This window comes from Triticum urartu, chromosome 3A (genome assembly GCF_056163025.1).
Source record: "Triticum urartu cultivar PI428250 chromosome 3A, HENAU_Tu73, whole genome shotgun sequence".
Classification (NCBI taxonomy): Eukaryota; Viridiplantae; Streptophyta; class Magnoliopsida; order Poales; family Poaceae; genus Triticum; species Triticum urartu.
The window spans coordinates 455,257,549-455,276,693 of NC_141875.1; the positions used below are offsets into that span (position 1 = coordinate 455,257,549).

General features: G+C 46.2%; 1 protein-coding gene across 3 annotated transcripts; it reads right to left on the bottom strand.

The window, feature by feature from the left end:
* Nucleotides 1-19: 19 nt before the first annotated feature.
* LOC125544373 (uncharacterized protein At4g18257) lies at nucleotides 20-18,042 on the bottom strand. 3 transcript variants are annotated; one of them, XR_015619084.1, is made up of 4 exons: nucleotides 17,574-18,042; nucleotides 3,182-3,493; nucleotides 828-1,972; nucleotides 274-411 (listed from the first exon to the last, which is right to left on the bottom strand). XR_015619084.1 is itself a non-coding variant. In XM_048708034.2 (3 exons), the coding sequence occupies exons 1-3, from the start codon at nucleotides 17,924-17,926 to the stop codon at nucleotides 231-233; spliced, it is 846 nt and encodes a 281-aa protein (XP_048563991.2). In that variant the 5' UTR covers nucleotides 17,927-18,036; the 3' UTR covers nucleotides 20-230. The 3 variants fall into 3 exon arrangements, 1 of the variants encoding a protein (XP_048563991.2); XR_015619085.1 differs by having other exon boundaries at nucleotides 275-411; nucleotides 582-1,972; XM_048708034.2 differs by lacking the exon at nucleotides 828-1,972 and having other exon boundaries at nucleotides 20-411; nucleotides 17,574-18,036.
* Between the last annotated feature and the right edge of the window lie 1,103 nt (nucleotides 18,043-19,145).

Sequence of the window (19,145 nt, forward strand, 5' to 3'; positions counted from 1 at the left end):
GGGTCAAAATGCCTCGTCAGAAGATTCAAATTGCATCTACGTTGCATAATTGTATAACAATATGATGATGAACCGACTGTACATGCCAAGACAATTTTCTGAATTTGATTTCGCTAGATCAAGAGATCACATGCAGGGCAAGTTTTCTCATTTTCAGTTGCATGAACCATTACCACATGAACTACAACAACTGCTTCCTGGGCACAAGTGTAAGACATACAAAATCTCGATTAGCTATTTGGTTGGTCATCACTCGCTGAAGATGCTTGCTTTTCAGCCATCAACTTGTCAAGGCGCTTCTTGAGGAAAGCTTGCCTGAGTTTCTCTCTACGAGCCGACTCCTGCTCTTGTCGCCGGTGTTTCATCGTTGAAGCCTTCTGCCTTGCTTGACTTACTTCGTCGTGAACCTCCCTGCAGACATGCCATGGTGCAAGTTAGTCAAAGACCTGAGAAATATTATTCTCAGAGGGAGACAAAATCGTTCAGGTTGCAAATTCAATGGTAGCATCTGGTAATGATAGTATACAATCAAGGGATCTACATATCCTTTTTTTTAAAATGAAAGGTAGATGAGATTCTACCTTATATATTTCAAACAGGCCAAGGCCTGGGACCAAAGGGTCAGTTACATGAAGCTTACATTGAGCACCGTAGTGCCATGGCTATAAGCAGCCATTGGAGAGAGAGAAGAACAGGGCAAGCGAGGAGAGAAGAAGAGTACTGCAAAGCTAAATTAGCTCAGGAGATACATCCATCTCGTAATAGCATCCTTGTCAGCCTGCTATTTTGCCCGGTGCTGCCAAGCCTGAAGGAGTTGTGACATATACCTTCTGAGATAGGACGGGGGCCATCTTTTGTTGTTGAAGATTCTGTCGTTTCTCGCGTGCCAGAGAGTAACTGCCGCCGCAGCGAAAAGAATGTGCACTCCTCTAGAGTTGATCCAAGCTTGCTGAGCTCTGTGCATAAAATGAACGATGTCCGTGGAGCTAGAGGCAAGGTCGTTCATATGGAACGTGGCCCAGATAACAGAAGCCGGGAAGCAGCGCAGAACAATGTGGCTGGCAGCCTCGCTGGCAGGGCAAATGTCACAGTCCTGGTGCTCGGTAAGTAGGGACCAATGTTTCCGAATCATGTTATCTCGTGTGTTGAGTCGACCCCAAAAAGCCAGCCAGAGAAAGACGCGATACCTCAGAGGGATGATCTTGTCCCAAATCCAGGAGCTGAACTCACAGGCCACACCTCTGAAGGTAGAAAGTTGATAGACTTGAGAAGTAGTCAGTGGCTTATGGTGTATAGCAGAAACTCTGACGTCTGAGCCGGAAAGTGCAGCATCTGTAGGAGGCTGGGGTAGAAAAGAGTGCAGCATTTGCAGTTCATGGGCGGCAGTGGCCGACAGGTTGGGGTGCAGTTGAATGCACCAGGTGTTGTTGCAGAGCTGAGAGGCCACCGTGCAAGCGCCATCTTTAGCATACGAGAAGAGGGCGGGCAACAAGAACCGTAGTCACCCCGCTGACAACCAGAGATCATGCCAGAAGGAGATAAGCTTGTCAGGACCCGTTGAACACTTGGAAGATGCCAACACTGTAGGAATAAAAGGTTTGAAGTTTTTCCATATAGCCGTGTCACGGTTTTGAGCCTTTGAGAGGGATAAAGAGCTTGCAGTACTGCTGGGCAAACCATTGAAAGCAGGGGATTTCCGAGGTCTGCAAAACTCTAGCTGCAAACTTGGTGAGCAAAGCTTGGTTATGAGCAAGAAGGTCCCTGATGCCCAAACCGCCTGCAGATCTTGGGAGAGTGACAAAATGCCAGGCAACGAGGCATTGGCCTCCCTTGACTGTGCTCTTGCCTTGCCAGAAAAAAGCCCTCAACAATTTTTCCAACGTACTAAGGGATTCCTTAGGCCAAAGGAAACATGACATATAATAACTTGGGATGCTAGCAAGGACTGAATCCTTCGCCTTCACATTTTATACTGCACAAAGCATCAGTTTTAAATTTGAATTTACGAACATTGTAATACTCTCATCCCACTCAAGAGAATGCATGGAGGCTGGAGCAACATGGACCATGGAAAATCTTTCTGGTTTATTATCAATGAGGTGTCTCTCATCGCACGACTACGATTAGCTGGATTCACACGATGGTCTCAAACTCTCAACCCTTGCACATCTCCTGGGGTATCAGTATCCCTGTCTCTCCATACAAGGCCACATTCCCCAAGCGTTACAGTTTAAGGTGCACGGAAAGTTTGTATGACTAAGGGCCAGTTCTTTTGGCGGCTTAAAAAATAAGCCGCCTCCTCCCTAGCTTTTGTCATAAGCCCCCTCCCTTATTTACTGGGGCTTCTGAACTAGTTATGGGATTACTAATCTAGAAGCCTCCATGAATTTTGGGAGCGGCTTATTTTTTAAGCTGGGGAGAGGCAGCTTATTTTTTAAGCCGCCCAAAAGAACTGGCCCTAATTGTGTCATATATAAGTGCTTCACCAGCTAAGAGTGCTCTACTAAACTACTACTTGTAAGTTATACCAAGGCACATTTTAATTAGATCAGCAAACTGAGGAAATATTTATGACAAATAAAACCAAAGTAATGCAGTTCATGCTAAAAACATTTAGTTCAAATATTTACTTGGATAGAAAGGATATCTTTTGCCTCCGTTTCAAAAAAAAAAGGAACATGAGAACATCGAGAATTCAGAGTGTAGTTTTGTAGTCCCACCTAACACCACGACCTGCAATGCTCATACTACAAAACAGTTTTGGTACCTTGTAAACTATATCTACAGTTAGTCCATACATGAAGCAGCTGAACACAGCTTGTACAGATTTACAAATGGTTGTACTCACAGAAAGAAACTACTAGTTAACAATGTGCTTTGTTAGGGGCATGACTCTGTTGTTATGGGGCGCAACACGTGATCTATGGCTACATGGGCATGGCATGCTAAGAGAAGTGACCATGCACAATTACCAGCACTAAAAGGCATGTAATGGATACTGCAACTGGGAGCCCGATTTATGTTCAGTGGTTTATGCAAGTGTCAAATGATTACAAGTGTTGGAACCGCCAGTTCCAATTTTGTTATGCATCTGCCATAGAGCAATTTCTACTTTGACTTCTCAAGGACTGGCACAGAAATTCAGTGGATCAATGCAGCAACTGCCCAAAGTAAACAGTACCTGACAAAGCGTTTGTGCTCATCTTGGTCAACTGTTGTACCAGTTCGTCCAAGGCCCATTGGCTTGGGATTTGGCATAGAATCGACACTCTCATTTTCTTGTTCTACATGCTCAGGGGCAGTAGCAGTCTCTGGCTGCCGGCGCACGCTGACTTGATGAAAACTTTTCTGGAAGAAATCAACGCAATATTTCTCCTGGTCTTCTTCATCAGGTAGCTCACCCCTGGATAATTTCTCATACAGCTCAGCCTTCTTTTCTAGGGCAGAATAACATGCAGTACCATCTTTCACAGCTTTCAGCTCCAGCTTATCCCTGTTGCAAAAGGAAATATTACAGAGACATTAGTAAACACCAAGAGCATGCACAAGATGACAAGAGCAAAATGAAAAAGGTGCAAAAATGTGAAAATGATACAACGAAAAAAATAATTATATGCTGATAGAGTGAAATCAAGATGCTTAGAAATGCCAGTATGCCACACAAAAAGCAGAACAGATAGCTTTATATCGAATGGTAATTCTATAGTATACTCATGGTGAGAAGAAGGTGAAGAGCGATCGAACAGACCCAGCACCCCCTCCTCCCCTCCTGCGACGCTCCTGCGAGCGCCGCAGGGAACCCTAGCCGCCGGACCCCTCGCCCCCACCTCTCCCCTCCTCCCCCGCCGCTGCCGGCTGGCGCTGACGGGCAAAGCCCGGTTGGCGCGGCGGCGGCGGGGCCCCTTCTTCTCCTCTGCTCGGAGTGGCCGGCGCAGGACGGCGGCTCCTGGTGGCAGCGCGTCGGCGTCGAGCGCCTGGTGAAGCGCAGTGGCTGCAGTGCTCCGGATCAGGAGGCGGCGCGCGGGCGAGGCTCTACCCAGATCCAATCGATCTGGCGCAGGGGCTTGGTCGGTGGCGCCTGTTGACATCAGATTTTGGCACGGCATAAAAGAAAATGAGATGGCTTCTAGTGAAAGGGTTTTCAGCATGAAAAGTTTCACATCGCCAAGTGGAACAACTTTGATGTTTAGGTTATCATCGTCCGACTCCATCTTAGGGGCCGAAATTGTACTCCGAGCGGCAGAATTCAATGTTCCAAGTGGTTTTCGGCTGATCACGCATTCAAGACGACCTCGTATGAAGGAGCACTCTAAAGAAATTGTCTTCGTCTCGTCGAGGCAATCGACTTTGATATATAAATCACCTCAATCCGAGTTCGTATGCAAAAGTTAGAGGCAATATACTGCAGACTGAACTTAAACGGAAATATGGCGCGAGGTACCAGACACCGTGTCTGATGGGTCGCGCGAGCAATTCGGCCCTCAAGAGGGCCTTGAATCGAAAAACCTTCAACACGAGGAAGTTTCGTCTCGTCGAGCTGATCGATTTTCATATATAATTCATCTCAATCCGAGGTCGTATGCGACCTGGGGAGACAAGACAAGATCAGGCTGTGTTTTCAGCCGGAAATCCGAGTGAAAAAGCTTACCATCCGAGTGAAAACGTACCGGTCAAGTGAAAATTGGTCAAGTGAAAATTACCGGTCGAGTGAAAGTTTGCTGACCGGATGAACTTATTATTATCCAAGTGGAAATATAGTCATCCGAGTGGAAATATGGTCATCCGAGTCAAATTGTCCTCCAAGGGAAAATATTCCGAGTGAAAAGATTACCATCGGAACGAAAACTTGCCGATCGAGTAAGATATTGCCTTCCAAGTGGAAATATAGTCATCCGAGTGAAAGATTGTCTTCCGAGTGAAAAAAGTCCAGTCGGACGATCCGAGTGAAAGTCTCTAATATCCGAGTGGATGAGCTCGAATCCGAGTGAAACTGAACATGTGCCCGAAAGTTTATCAAGATGACCTCGGATGAAGAAGTGTTCAATACAGAAGTTGTGCGTATCATCGAGACGGTAAACTTTGGTTTTGGAGTCATCATCATCAGAGATGGTATATGGCCTGCAAATTCACTACGAGACTCAGATAATCCAATCTACTGCAAGACCGAGTCCGACTGGAAGGTAAAGATGACCTCAAAAAGTATTCAAGATGGCTTTATTTGAAGAAATGATCAACATAAGAGTTGTTCGTATCGTCGTGGCGCACAAGTTTCATATTTGGGCCACCTTGATCGGAGATCATATGCAAGCTCAACGGCCCGCGCAAGGAGGAAGACAGAAGTTGTGCCAGATTCAAACTGAATCCGAGTTGGAATAGAACTAGGACTCTAGGACGTGAATTGATGTAATTTTTCGTGTAAGGAAAACCTAGATGAATCCTTTACTTGTACGGGAAGTCCAGCCGCCTCTTATATATGTTGGGGGTGACGGCCGATTGAACAACACACAATCGAACAAATCAATATACTACTTTTTCAGTCTACGTTTTATCTCTCCACTGTTTTCTCTCTCGTTCTTCGCTGTTCTTCGTGTTTGAGAGCTGCGAGTCTCGAGGCTCTAGGGGCGAGCGAATCGACCTAGGGCAGCCCATAGCCGCCGCACTCCCTGACAGGGTCCCTACCGGGGGTGTGGGGTTTTCGGGTCTGCAAAAGCGCCCGTCGACTGTCTTGCGTATCACGCTGTCGGTCGGGTCTCCTTCGACGTGAGTTGCGGTGCATCACCCCCGGCGTCGAGGGTACACGTGACGTGTTCGTGTGTCAACACACTTTTTGGCGACTCCACTGGGGACCGAAGATCAATCGTCATCGTCCACCATGTCCGATCTTCCCAAGCCATCTAAGGTAGACGCCGATAACATCATTAAGCCTAGTCTTGATGAGATATCGGCCGATCATCGCCCAAGTCTATGAGGAGTACAAGAAGGTGCGTGAAGAGAAGGATTTGCAGGAGTTCCTTGCAAAATTCAAGAAGGATCGCCAAGGCAACATCACTCCGATTGAAGAAATCGAGTTCCCTCCTCTTCAAGCCGAGCAGGTTAAACCCTCTGTGAGTACTACCTTTTCTCCTGAGCAGTGGGCTGAGATTGAGAGTCGTATTGCTGATGGTAACAATCTAGTCTATCATACTTTCATAGAAAATACTAATGCTCAGAAAAATATATCTCAATCGTCTAGTGGTAATGATGATGTAGCTGCTAGTGTGCAAAACCCTAATCTGGCTTTACCTATTTCATCGGCGCCTCCCGTGCCGATGGCTTATTATCCTACCCAAACAAATCAGATTGTGGCTGCACCCATTAATCCTATTATGAGCATGCCAGGTTCGGTGGCAACGCCGAACCAAACCCTACCTACAGCTACAACCACTCGACCACTACCAAATTATGGGTCGACATACATACCACAATTCCTACCTACAGCTAGTAACCCTACTCCTATGTCACTGCCACAAGCTTCATCGTCCACTATGGATGATGGTCTAGCTAATCTTAGAGAGGAGATGGCTAAGATGCTTCGAGAAAATTTTGGAGTTGAGTTACCTCGGAATCGGATTTACCAAAAGTCGTACCCCGAGTACTTTGATGCCATCCAGTGCCCTCCGGGACATAAGATTCCAGATTTTGTTAAGTTCAATGGAGAGGGCACAAAAACCACATGGGAGCATGTTAGTCAATACTTGGCACAATTAGGTGAAGCAGGCTCACTAAATGAGTTGAAAGTGCGTTTATTTTCTTTATCATTAACTGATACCGCATTTTCATGGTTTTCTTCTTTACCACATGGTTCCATTCGAGTTTGGTCGCAGTTAGAGCAGAAATTTCATGATCACTTTTATAGCGGCGACAATGAACTCAAGTTGTCGCATCTAACATCGGTTAAACAGAAGCATGATGAATCGGTCTCCGATTACGTCAAGAGATTCAGAGAAACAAAAAACCGGTGTTTTAGTTTGGTGATAACCGAGAGACTTGGCAGACCTAGTGCTGAGTGGTTTGAGAACTCCCATTAGAGAAAAGCTAGAAGGTTATGAGTTCTTAAATATCAACCAAGTCTTACAAAGGGCTTTGGCTCAGGAAAGCCGAAGCAAAGATCTCAAAGAAGTACATAGATACAAAGTCGATCGTCCAAAGATGAATATGATGGAATACGATAGTGATCACTCGGGCGATGAGGGTGATGTTTTTGCTACTGAATTTGTTTGGCCATCTAAGGCCAAACCCTTTACTTGCAATGATCTGAAACCGATTCATAAGAATCGTGATGAAGAGATGAAGTTTACTTTTAACATTGCTAAATGTGATAGGATATTTGATGCTTTGCTGCAGGCTAAGATTATTAGAATATCTCATACTTTACCGTCGTTTGAAGAGCTGAAACGGCGTGCTTATTGCAAGTATCATAATTCTTTTTCTCATGCTACTAACGATTGCAATGTTTTTCGACGACAGATACAATCGGCCATTAATAACGGACGATTGAACTTTTCTGAGATGCAAGTTGATAAACAACCCTTTCCAATGAACACCATGGATCTAGAAGGGAAGAAGCTGCTCATTCGGCCGGAGGTAGCCAAATCTGCTAATAAAGCTAATGCCATTGTTGGTGAGCCCAGGAAAGACAAGGAGGGCGACAAGGTCTTGGGGAGGCATGTTGTGCTTGATAAGCAACCCAATGGCAAGGAAGTGATCAAAATCACCATCAAGAATCCTACACTCGGGGGGCCAGCACAGGTGCAGCAGGACACTCGAGTTAAATTTGTTAAGCCCAAGGGTCCTGAAGTTGGCAAGTGGAAAAGGAATGAAGTTAAAGTACAGCGCAAGCGGATCAAACCAACTTTTGATATGTTGCTGTCCAAATACGCCAATCAGTCGACTGGTTCTAGCTCTAACCGTCCATCATACTTGAAGCGACCAAGGTCACCATCAGACGATATGTTCAGTCAGTATATGAAACCAAGTGGACCAAACGCGCTATTTCCAGAAGAGCAGAGGCAAACTGTTTGGGACCGACTTGAACACTCATATAATGGTCGACTGAACACCGGTAACTATCGGTCGGCTGGTCAAAACATGCGACCGGATGAAAATTATCCGAGTGTAAGAATGCACCCAGGTGGAAGCTATGTGAGTGAAAAAATGTGGCCAAGTAGATTCCATCCGACTGAATTCCATCCGAGTGGATTCCATCCGAGTGAATTCCATCCGAGTGACATCCATCCGAGTGGATTGCATCAGAGTAAAAAGGTGCGCCCGAGTGGAAATTTCATGCATTTGGAAAGTCAAAGAGAATGGTGTGTTAAATCACCAAGTGTTGCAGCAATTGAGTCGGGAAAAGGCAAGGAGAAAATGGATGTCGACTCACTTATCTTGGGCACCGAGACATTCGCCATACAACAGCCGATTGTGCATAGCAATCCGACTGAGCCGATACTTGCTATCGCGCCAAAGCACTCGGCTAATGACCATGAAGCAAGCACCAGCCAAGTAAAAACGAGAGATCCTAAATACACTCAGCCAAAGTGGTGTCCTCCAGGGCTAACAAAGACACAAAAAAGGAAACTACAGAGGTTAAGGAGTCAAGAGATTGCAGAACAAGAGGCCGAGAAGCAAAGGGATAAGTTGTTCAATGACACTCGGCGTATGGTACCTACAAAACAAGTGTGGAGGCCCAAACAAATACAAGATGCAGTGGCTTCTACACCTATCACAGCAGCACCTACACTACCAAAAGAGGACGACGCAATCATTGCATCGTCTATGTTACCTATTGCTTCCTCTTCACTCGGACAAATTTTAGAATCGGTGGATGCACTCGAGGAGGAGGCTGATATGTTGGACTATGAGTCTACGCCGGTTCATTAAGGTATGGATATCGATATGGTGTATTACTTACCTGCTGAGTTTCGTGCTGTAGATGAGGAAGGGGAGGTGGCTCAGATGGATTTTGGCCCTAAAAACGCAATATTCGAGAAGCCAAAAGAACAAGTAACGCATCTGAAACCATTATATCTCAGAGGTCATATCAATGGGTCGCCGCTCACTCGGATGCTTGTTGATGGTGGTGTTGTGGTAAATCTTTATGCCCTATTCGGTCTTCAAGAAATTGGGTTTGCCTGATGAAGAATTGATCAAGACCAATATGGTGCTCAACGGATTTGAAGGCAAAGAGAAAACTGAAGGCAAAGGTGTAATGTATGTGGAACTTACAGTCGGAAGCAAAACTTTGGCTACTGCATTCTTTGTCGCTAAGGTGCAAGGTAACTACAACGTCATACTAGGTAGTGATTGGGTTCATGCAAACCAGTGTGTGCCATCCACTATGCACCAGTTTTTGATTCAGTGGGTTGATGATGAAGTGTAAGTCATTCATGCGGATAACTCGGCCTGTGTTGCTTTGGCCGATGCATTAGTGGATTGGCAACATCCCAATGCTACTTGCTTGACGGGACGTGATTTATCCGAGTTTGATTTTCTCAGCGCGACCAAGAATGGTTTTGTGCCCGTTTCTTTAAAGCCGAGTGAATGCAATCGGCTCCAAGGTATGATATGTTTAAATGGATTCTAGCTCCGAGTGGTTACAAAAACGTCTTGCAAAATATCGGTCCAGCGAGGACGATATGTATGAGTCTATAGAGGAGTTGGATGACATGGATAAACTTGGACAAGGTTTTACATCGGCCGATCCATTAGAGGAGGTAGATATTGGAGATGATTCAGTCACTCGACCGACGTTTGTAAACAAAAATTTGAAAGCCGATTGTAAAGCTAAGTTAATCGAGCTATTGAAGGAATATGTTTGTTGCTTTGCATGGGAATATCATGAGATGCCAGGCTAGTGGAGCATCAGTTACCTATAAAGGCCGGTTTTAGACCTTATAAACAGTTGGCCAGAAAGTTTAATCCGAAAACATATGACCGGATCAAGGAAGAGATCGGTCGACTGCTTGAAGCTAATTTCATTCGACCTTGCAGATATGCCGAGTGGATTTCTAACATTGTCCTAGTGGAGAAGAAAGGATCTGGCAAGTCGAGGGTGTGCATTGACTTCAGAGATTTGAATAGGGCTACACCAAAGATGAGTATCCCATGCCAATAGCAGATATGCTTATTAATGATGCTTCTGGACATAAGGTTATTAGCTTTCTAGATGGTAATGCCGGATACAATCAAATTTTTATGGCCGAAGAGGACATGTACAAAACGGCTTTCCGATGTCTTGGTTTCCTTGGTTTATTCGAGTGGACAGTGATGGCATTCGGATTAAAAAATGTTGGAGCCACGTATCAAAGGGCTATGAATTTAATTTTTCATGATTTACTCGGTGTCATACTTGAAGTTTATATTGATGATATTGTTGTCAAATCGGATGCTTTTGAGTCTCACTTGGCCGATTTGCGTTTAGCTTTTGAAAGAATGAAAAAGTATGGGCTGAAGATGAATCCTTTGAAGTGTGCATTCGGCGTGTCAGCTGGCAAGTTTTTGGGTTTCATTATTCATGAAGATGGCATAGAGATTGATCCCAAAAAGATAGAGGCCATAAGAAAGTGGAGGCTCCAATATGGAAGAGAGATATGCAAAAGTTCCTTGGCAAGATCAATTATTTGAGGAGGTTCATAGCTAATCTATCAGGGAAAGTTGATGCATTTACTCCTATCCTTCGGTTAAAGAATGATGTTGATTTCACTTAGGGGCCAAAACAGCAAGAAGCCTTTGATATGATCAAGAGTTATTTGTGCACTCCTCCGCAGCAGAGGAAGGTGTTATTGGTGCTGTTTTGACTCAAGAAACCGAAGGAAAAGAGCATGCTATTACATATTTGAGCAGGCGCTTGTTGGACGCCGAGACAAGGTATACATTTATTGAAAAATTATGTCTATGTTTATAGTATGCTTGCACAAAATTGAGACATTATTTAGTGCCGAGTGCTTGTGTAGTAGCTTGTCAAACCGATGTCATTAAATACATGTTGCATAGGCCAATTCTTAGTGGTAGAATTGGCAAGTGGGCTTATGCTTTAATTGAATATGATTTGGCTTATGAGTCTCTAAAATCCATGAAAGGCCAGATTGTTGCTAATTTTATTGTTGAACATCGGATCAATGACAAGCATGATGTTGATATGAACCTTGTTTCATTAGTACCATGGAGATTATATTTTGATGGTTCAGTTTGTAGCAATGGCCAAGGTGTTGGTATTGTTTATATATCTCCTCATGGTGTTGTTTTTGAAGCCTCATGCCGCTTAGAATATTTTTGCACAAACAATCAAGCCGAATATGAAGCATTGTTATTCGGCCTAGAGATGTTACTTGCTATAGGTGTTACACATATTGAGACTTACGGTGATTCGTTACTAGTGGTGCAGCAAATATCCAAAGTCTTTCAGTGTTTGGATGAATCACTTAATGTTCATCTTGATAAATGTCTAGATATAATTTCTACTTCGGATTGTTTTAGCATTGCAAATATATCTAGACATGACAATTGGAAAGCAAATGAGTTGGCACAGCAAGCATCTGGATATCATATTGATCATGGCATGTTTCATATTTCTCAAAGTCCGATGTCTTGTCTTACCAGTATTGAAGAGGTCGAACCAGAACCCACTGATTCGGTCCTTACCAAAAAATCTAGTGCAGGTAACAATACCGACTGGAGGAAGCCCATTGTTGATTACTTGTGCAATCCGAGTGAAAGGGTGGACAGGTCTGTTCGGCGTATGGCTTTCAAGTATACAATGAGAGATGACGGTCTTTATCACCGAACAGTCGATGATGTTCTTCTAAAGTGCTTGGACAAGGACCAGGCAAGAGTTGCTATGGGAGAGGTACATGAAGGCATTTGTAGCACTCATCAGTCGGCTCCCAAGATGAAATGGTTATTGCGGCGTGCTGGGTTTTATTGGCCGACTATGATTAATGATTGCTTCAGATATTATAAGGGGTGTGAAGCTTGTCAAAAATTTGGTGATATTCAATTAGCTCCTGTTGCTATGTTACATCCTATTATCAAGCCGTGGCCTTTCAGAGGTTGGGGTTTAGACTTCATTGGAGAAATCCATCTGTCTTCCTCAAAAGGGCATCGGTTCGTATTGGTGGCAACTGATTATTTCACTAAATGGTCTAAAGCAGTACCTCTCAAGAACAATGACACATACGGAGGTAATTCAATTCATAACCGAGCACATTATTCATAGATTCGGTATTCCACAAACGTTAACTACAGATCAAGGTTCATCTTTTATGTCACACCAAGTCAGAGAGTTTGTCGAATCTTATAATATAAAGTTGCTCAATTCCTCTCCGTATTATGCCCAAGCTAATGGACAAGCCGAGTCTAGCAATAAAATTTTAATCAAGCTCATCAAGAAGAAGATTGAGGATAATCCGAGGAGATGGCATGAGTTGTTGTCTGAAGCTTTGTGGGCACATAGAATTTCAAGGCATGGTGCTACGAAGATGACTCCATATGAGCTAGTATATGGTCAAGAGGCTGTTTTACCAGTGGAAGTAAATTTGAATGCTTTGAGAATAGCCAAACAAAATGATTTATCGGCAGTAGACTTTTATAACTTGATGATGGACAATATTGATGAGGTTGCCGATAAACGTTTGGCTGCTTTGAAGGCCATAGAGAGAGACAAGTTGAGGGTGGCAAGAGCTTACAATAAGAAAGTCAAGTTGAAGAATTTTCAAGTTGGTGATCTTGTCTGGAAAGTGATTATACCGATTGGTTCAAGAGATGGGAAATTCGGGAAGTGGTCTCCGAGTTGGGAAGGTCCTTTTAGGATTACAAGAATAGTTCCCGGAAACTCATATTTGGTGGAATCCATACAAGGGACGGTGTTACCTAGAGCTCTCAATGGCAAATACTTGAAGAAGTACCACCCGAGTGTGTGGCAAGAAGCATAAGTAGGAAATGGCAAATATACGATTATCACACTTAGCACAAACATGGCCGATACATAATTATCGCCCTAAGAAAATAAATGGCCAATGGAGTGTTGACATCGTCCTTAGAACAAACACCGTGCATATTATTTTCCGGCGTGCAAGCTTTGCCGAAAAACAGGGGGCATGTGTTGACATTAGATTTTGGCACGGCATAAAAGAAAATGAGATGGCTTCGAGTGAAAGGGTTTTCAGCATGAAAAGTTTCACATCGCCGAGTGGAACAACTTTGATGTTTAGGTTATCATCGTCCGACTCCATCTTAGGGGCCGAAATTGTACTCCGAGCGGCAGAATTCAATGTTCCAAGTGGTTTTCGGCCGATCACGCATTCAAGACGACCTCGTATGAAGGAGCACTCTAAAGAAATTGTCTTTGTCTCGTCGAGGCAATCGACTTTGATATATAAATCATCTCAATCCAAGTTCGTATGCAAAAGTTAGAGGCAATATACTGCAGACTGAACTTAAACGGAAATATGGCGCGAGGTACCAGACACCGTGTCTGATGGGTCGCGCGAGCAATTCGGCCCTCAAGAGGGCCTTGAATCGAAAAACCTTCAACACGAGGAAGTTTCGTCTTGTCGAGCTGATCGATTTTCATACATAATTCATCTCAATCCGATGTCGTATGCGACCTGGGGAGACAAGACAAGATCAGGCTGTGTTTTCAGCCAAAAATCCGAGTGAAAAAGCTTACCATCCGAGTGAAAACGTACCGATCGAGTGAAAGTTTGCTGACCGGATGAACTTATTATTATCCAAGTGGAAATATAGTCATCCGAGTGGAAATATGGTCATCCGAGTCAAATTGTCCTCCAAGGGAAAATATTCCAAGTGAAAAGATTACCATCGGAACAAAAACTTGCCGATCGAGTAAGATATTGCCTTCCGAGTGGAAATATAGTCATCCGAGTGAAAGATTGTCTTCCGAGTGAAAAAAGTCCAGTCAAACGATCCGAGTGAAAGTCTCTGATATCCGAGTGGATGAGCTCGAATCCGAGTGAAACTGAACATGTGCCCAAAAGTTTATCAAGATGACCTCGGATGAAGAAGTGTTCAATACAGAAGTTGTGCATATCATCGAGACGGTAAACTTTGGTTTTGGAGTCATCATCATCAGAGATGGTATATGGCCTGCAAATTCACTACGAGACTCAGATAATCCAGTCTACTGCAAGACCGAGTCCGACTGGAAGGTAAAGATGACCTCGAAAAGTATTCAAGATGGCTTTATTTGAAGAAATGATCAACATAAGAGTTGTTCGTATCGTCGTGGCGCACAAGTTTCATATTTGGGCCACCTTGATCGGAGATCATATGCAAGCTCAACGGCCCGCGCAAGGAGGAAGACAGAAGTTGGGCCAGATTCAAATTGAATCCGAGTTGGAATAGAACTAGGACTCTAGGACGTGAATTGATGTAATTTTTCGTGTAAGGAAAGACTAGATGAATCCTTTACTTGTACGGGAAGTCCAGCCGCCTCTTATATATGTTGCGGGTGACGGCCGATTGAACAACGCACAATCGAACAAATCAATATACTACTTTTTCAGTCTATGTTTTATCTCTCCACTGTTTTCTCTCTCGTTCTTCGCTGTTCTTCGTGTTTGAGAGTTGTGAGTCTCGAGGCTCTAGGGGCGAGCGAATCGACCTAGGGCAGCCCACAGCCGCCGCACTCCCTGACGGTGTCCCTCCCGGGGGTGTGGGGTTTTCGGGTCTGCAAAAGCGCCCGTCGACTGTCTTGCGTATCGCGCTGTCGGTCGGGTCTCCTTCGACGTGAGCTGCGGCGCATCACCCCCGGCGTCGAGGGTACACGTGACGTATTCGTGTGTCAACAGCGCCGACGGAGGTTGATGGCAGTGGCATGCTCCGCGAGCGCCGGGCCTTGCGGCAGTCAGTGCGGGGGCGGCACGGTTGCCCGGGGGATGCGGCTGTTCCCCCATGCGCCCTTGGGTGGCGATCGCGGGCCGGGTCCGCTGGCTGGCACGGGATCCGGCGTCCGGCGGCCTGAGGTGTTGCTATGGTTCCTTCCCGCAGGCATGGAGGCGGGGCAGAGGGTGTCCGGTGGTGATCTTGGCGCTGGACGGCGGGGAAGGAGCTTGCTTGAGGAGTCGATGACGGGCCAGGGCGCACCGGAGTTGCCGACGGCCTATGTGTCTCTCTTCCGTTGCGGCGGTGCCCGCCCCTCTGGGTGCGTTCGCCGGTAGTGGGCCGACTGTGCAGGCTGGTCGTCGGGGCAGGAGTTTGACTCGGTCCTCCTGCTCGGGACTGGTTGCTCCTCGTGCAGCTCCGGATCTGCTCCGGCCTTGCCAAGATGGAAATCTGCGGTTGGTAGGGGTGGTGTCTTCTCGTTATGGCGTTGGTGAAGATCCATGGCAGCGGTGGTGGTGGTCGTGGTAGTGTTGTGTCGGTGCACGGATCGGCGTCGGTGACCATGGACATGGCGTCGTGTGAGTCGCTTGGCCAAGGGCTTGGAGCTGACTCATCGGCGGCCGGCGGCAGTCTTGGAGTCGTGGCCCTCCCTGTCCAATGGGATTGGCTAGGGACACAGGCGTGGTGCCTCCTACGGTGGACGCGCCTACCCAGACTCTGGGACTGATGCCGGGCTAGGAGTTGACGGACTGGCGTTGCTCTTCCTAGCGTGGTTGAGTGTGCCGTGATGTGCGCGGCATATGCTATCTAGCAACAGGGATGCCGAGGTGGCGGCTCCGGATGGCGGTTCGCATGGTTGCTCTCCGGCGGGCATCATTGCGATGGTGGTGGCTCTCCTCCAGGGTTGTGTGGGCAACGGGAGGTGCAGCGGCTGGTAGCTCGGATGTTCCCTCTTGCTAGGAGCGGCGGTGTCCTGATCCGGATATGGGACTCTAGCACTTCGCATTACGCCTGGCAACCTTGTGGTGACACGGGGGAGTTGCCGAGCGAAAGCTCTGTGCCTTGGCGCCGCCGTCACCAACGGCGGCGGCGCCCGTGGGTGTCGTGCTCGTCTTGAAGACGTCGTCGTGGTTCTTCTCTCCGTGTTAGGGCTCCGGGTGAAGACCTTTGTCCGGTGTGGACTAGGCAACGGCGACGCTCTGCGCCGTTTTCCCTCTTGAGGGCGTTGTCGTGGAGCTTAGGTTTGCTAGGTCATAGTGTGGGGTGTGTCTAGTTCTCCCGGTGCTCTTTGTTGGTAGTGGTTGCGTGCGTTCTGCGTGTGCTGATTATCTCAGGATCAGCTTTGTAAGAGGGTTACCTCTCCATCTTGTATCGTTCGGCCGTGTACTTGTTCGGTTGGTGCTTTATCTATAAAGCGGGGCGAAAGCCTGTTTCGAGGATAGTATACTCATGGTACAAGAGCAACTGTGGGCAGAATGAAGTTTCTTGGAACTGAGAAAAGCAAAATCAAATGATGGTTTAGTAGGCATCTCCTTTCAATTAGATTCATTGTTAATTTTCAATGTTTGTTGCTAGGAAAAGCAAAATCGTGTTATCGCGGAATACCGCACAATGTACCAGCACATGTAACAGTCCACTCCTTTATAATTACTAGCTGTACAACCACTAAGCAAACACTTACATGTTGTCATTTCACTCAAGAAATTAGCATGTTAAGAATAGCGAATATGAACCACCTTCTAAAATAATTGCGAGTGTGAACCAGTACCCATTATTAACCTAGAGAAGCTCTGGCTTCCTACCATGTATAGCACAAGGGTAACACAATCTAGGCTTGGCAAAGCACATAAAATGGTGTTGTGCATCCGCACAGAGAGATTGAGCTTATGCAGTTATAGTTCAGTCCTCATATTAGACTAACAAACATCTAATGCCCTATACAGCCAAGTATAATTTCCTAACACAAGTCACGGAACCAACCATTGGTAAGGGCATGTCAAAGATATAGTCAGCTATTATCTCTTGCACCCCTCCATATCAGGCGGAGAGAATAGGAAAACAAGAGTTATCTCTTAAATTGTCCATTAGTACTTAATTCTTAAATGGAATAAGAAAATGTCATGATCAACAGTGAATATTATCTTCGGTCAACTATTTGTGTTGCCTGGTTGCAATAGCTGGAAATTTTCACTACATACAATTTTCTAGTACGATTGATTCACATAAGTGCTGTTATCTTAACTTGTCTACTGTGTGCATAATTCACAGCTTTATTCATTAATTCGTGCATTGCAATTGTTACAGCCAAGCAACAGAAACAGCCCACACACATAAAATCCAATGTTGATCGCCGCATTAAGCAGTCCATTATGTTAGTTGCCTCTAGTGTTTCCTCTAGATCGGCAAGGAGTAGAAGAGAAACAGCTGACTCTACCTATGTACACCTGCTTTTGTTGTTTGCACTGCCCTAAAGATGATCCATGTTAGGAATCAATATTGGACTATTTAACAGATAGAGATCACGGCTACTTAGTCTCCGCTCTTAGTGCAGAGGATCGATATGGGAATCTAATGCCTTAACAAACGGTAAGCCATAGGATTGATTAAGCAATTCTCCTCAAAACTAGCACAAAAAATAGCCAGTCTACAATCACACAGAAGAAATGCCATAAGAATGATAATTGTGGACGTACTTGTGGGCACGAGCGTCTACACCTGAGTTCTTGGCGCCCAGGGGGTCGGCGGGGCCCGAGCGTTTCTTGGCGCGGCGGAACTCGCTGGAGGCGGCGTCAGCGGCGGTGGAATTGCGGGCTTCCTCCTGAGTGCGGTAGAGCTGGGCCTTGAGGTCGAGTATGGATGCCGCGCCGACGCCCTCGATGGCCTTGTGCTTCTTGGGCATCACCGTGGACTCCGTCAGCCACCCGAGCGACTCCATCCGCCGCTCCTTCGGATCAGCCTGCTGCGCCGGCGGCTGTGGATGCTGATTCGGAGCGGCCGCGGCCGCGGAGGAGGATGACGGCGCGGTATCTGCCGGTGACGACATCATGGCGGTGGCGGTGGCGATTTGGGAAGAAATTGGTCTGTCGTGGGACGAAGAAGGGGGGATTGGGCGAGGAGGGGAGGGGCAGTGTGCGGTGGGCTGGCGGCTTCGGCCTTTTGGGAACCTTGACTTCGGCCTGTGGGCTGAAGTCAAAAGTCCGTGAAAACATTCAGTACTCACGTCCAAATTGGGTACATCTTCGCGAGAGTGAAGATATGGGTCATACTAGCATATGGTATTATTATCTGGACCGTTGGATGGGTGAATCGGCAGGTGGGAATCACATTCAATGCGAATCACGCGAGCCGCAGAAATTGCTGTATGTCGAGCGGCGAACGCATGGTGCGTATAGTACCCCGTATGTACTGCGTGGGAGGCCCACACCCTCGGCGGGAACGGCGTCGCGGGCTTGTTAAGGACCGCTGGTCCTGTTAAAACATCGTACATGGACCGTGGTTCAGAATTTTTTGTGTTCCGTAACTGTGTGCGTGCCCGTTGGCTAGGTAAAAAAAGCATGTGCCCTGTCAGAGGCTGGTTGACGCCTCAGAGTGTTGTATTCCGTGACGGAGAGCGTGCATGGCGGCGGCGAGGGGAGTATGGAGAATGCCCCTGCCTCATCTGGGGAGTCGGACAACCAGACCCGAGATCGCCCGGCTGGATTGGAAAGTACAGAGAGCGATTTTTTTCTCAATTATTTTACACCCAGTACTGCATTTACCTACAGTTTTCTTTTTCTGTTGGTCTACATGTTGTGTAGTAGATTAGTCTGCGATTCTGAACTCGTGATTCCTTTTTAGTGTCTATTAAGACAAGAGAAAGATCGACATAGTATAAGATTAATGAATAAAAAATGGACCCTGGGATGGTGCCCCCATGAATTGCTGATGTACTAGACAGTAGGAGCCTCCTTCCATGTTTTGTGTTCACCCCCGCGATCCGATTAAAATAATCCTGATGTGGCAAAAAAAGGGATTACATTTAGGTCGTTCACCAGGATCGGCTTGAGTTGCTGGTGTGAAGGGTGGTGGGAGGGGGTTCGGTGGGTTGGGTGGGCTTATGTATGTTAGCTTCTTGGTCGGCTACTGGCGGAACCGTCAAATTTATTCCTTTTCCATGTGTTGGAGTGCATTAATGAAGGAGCATGTTTTCACAGAGAGAGAACATGCAAAATTAAAAACAAAAAAAGACTGATCCCGCTGTCCAGTTCTGTGTGCTGCATCGCTGA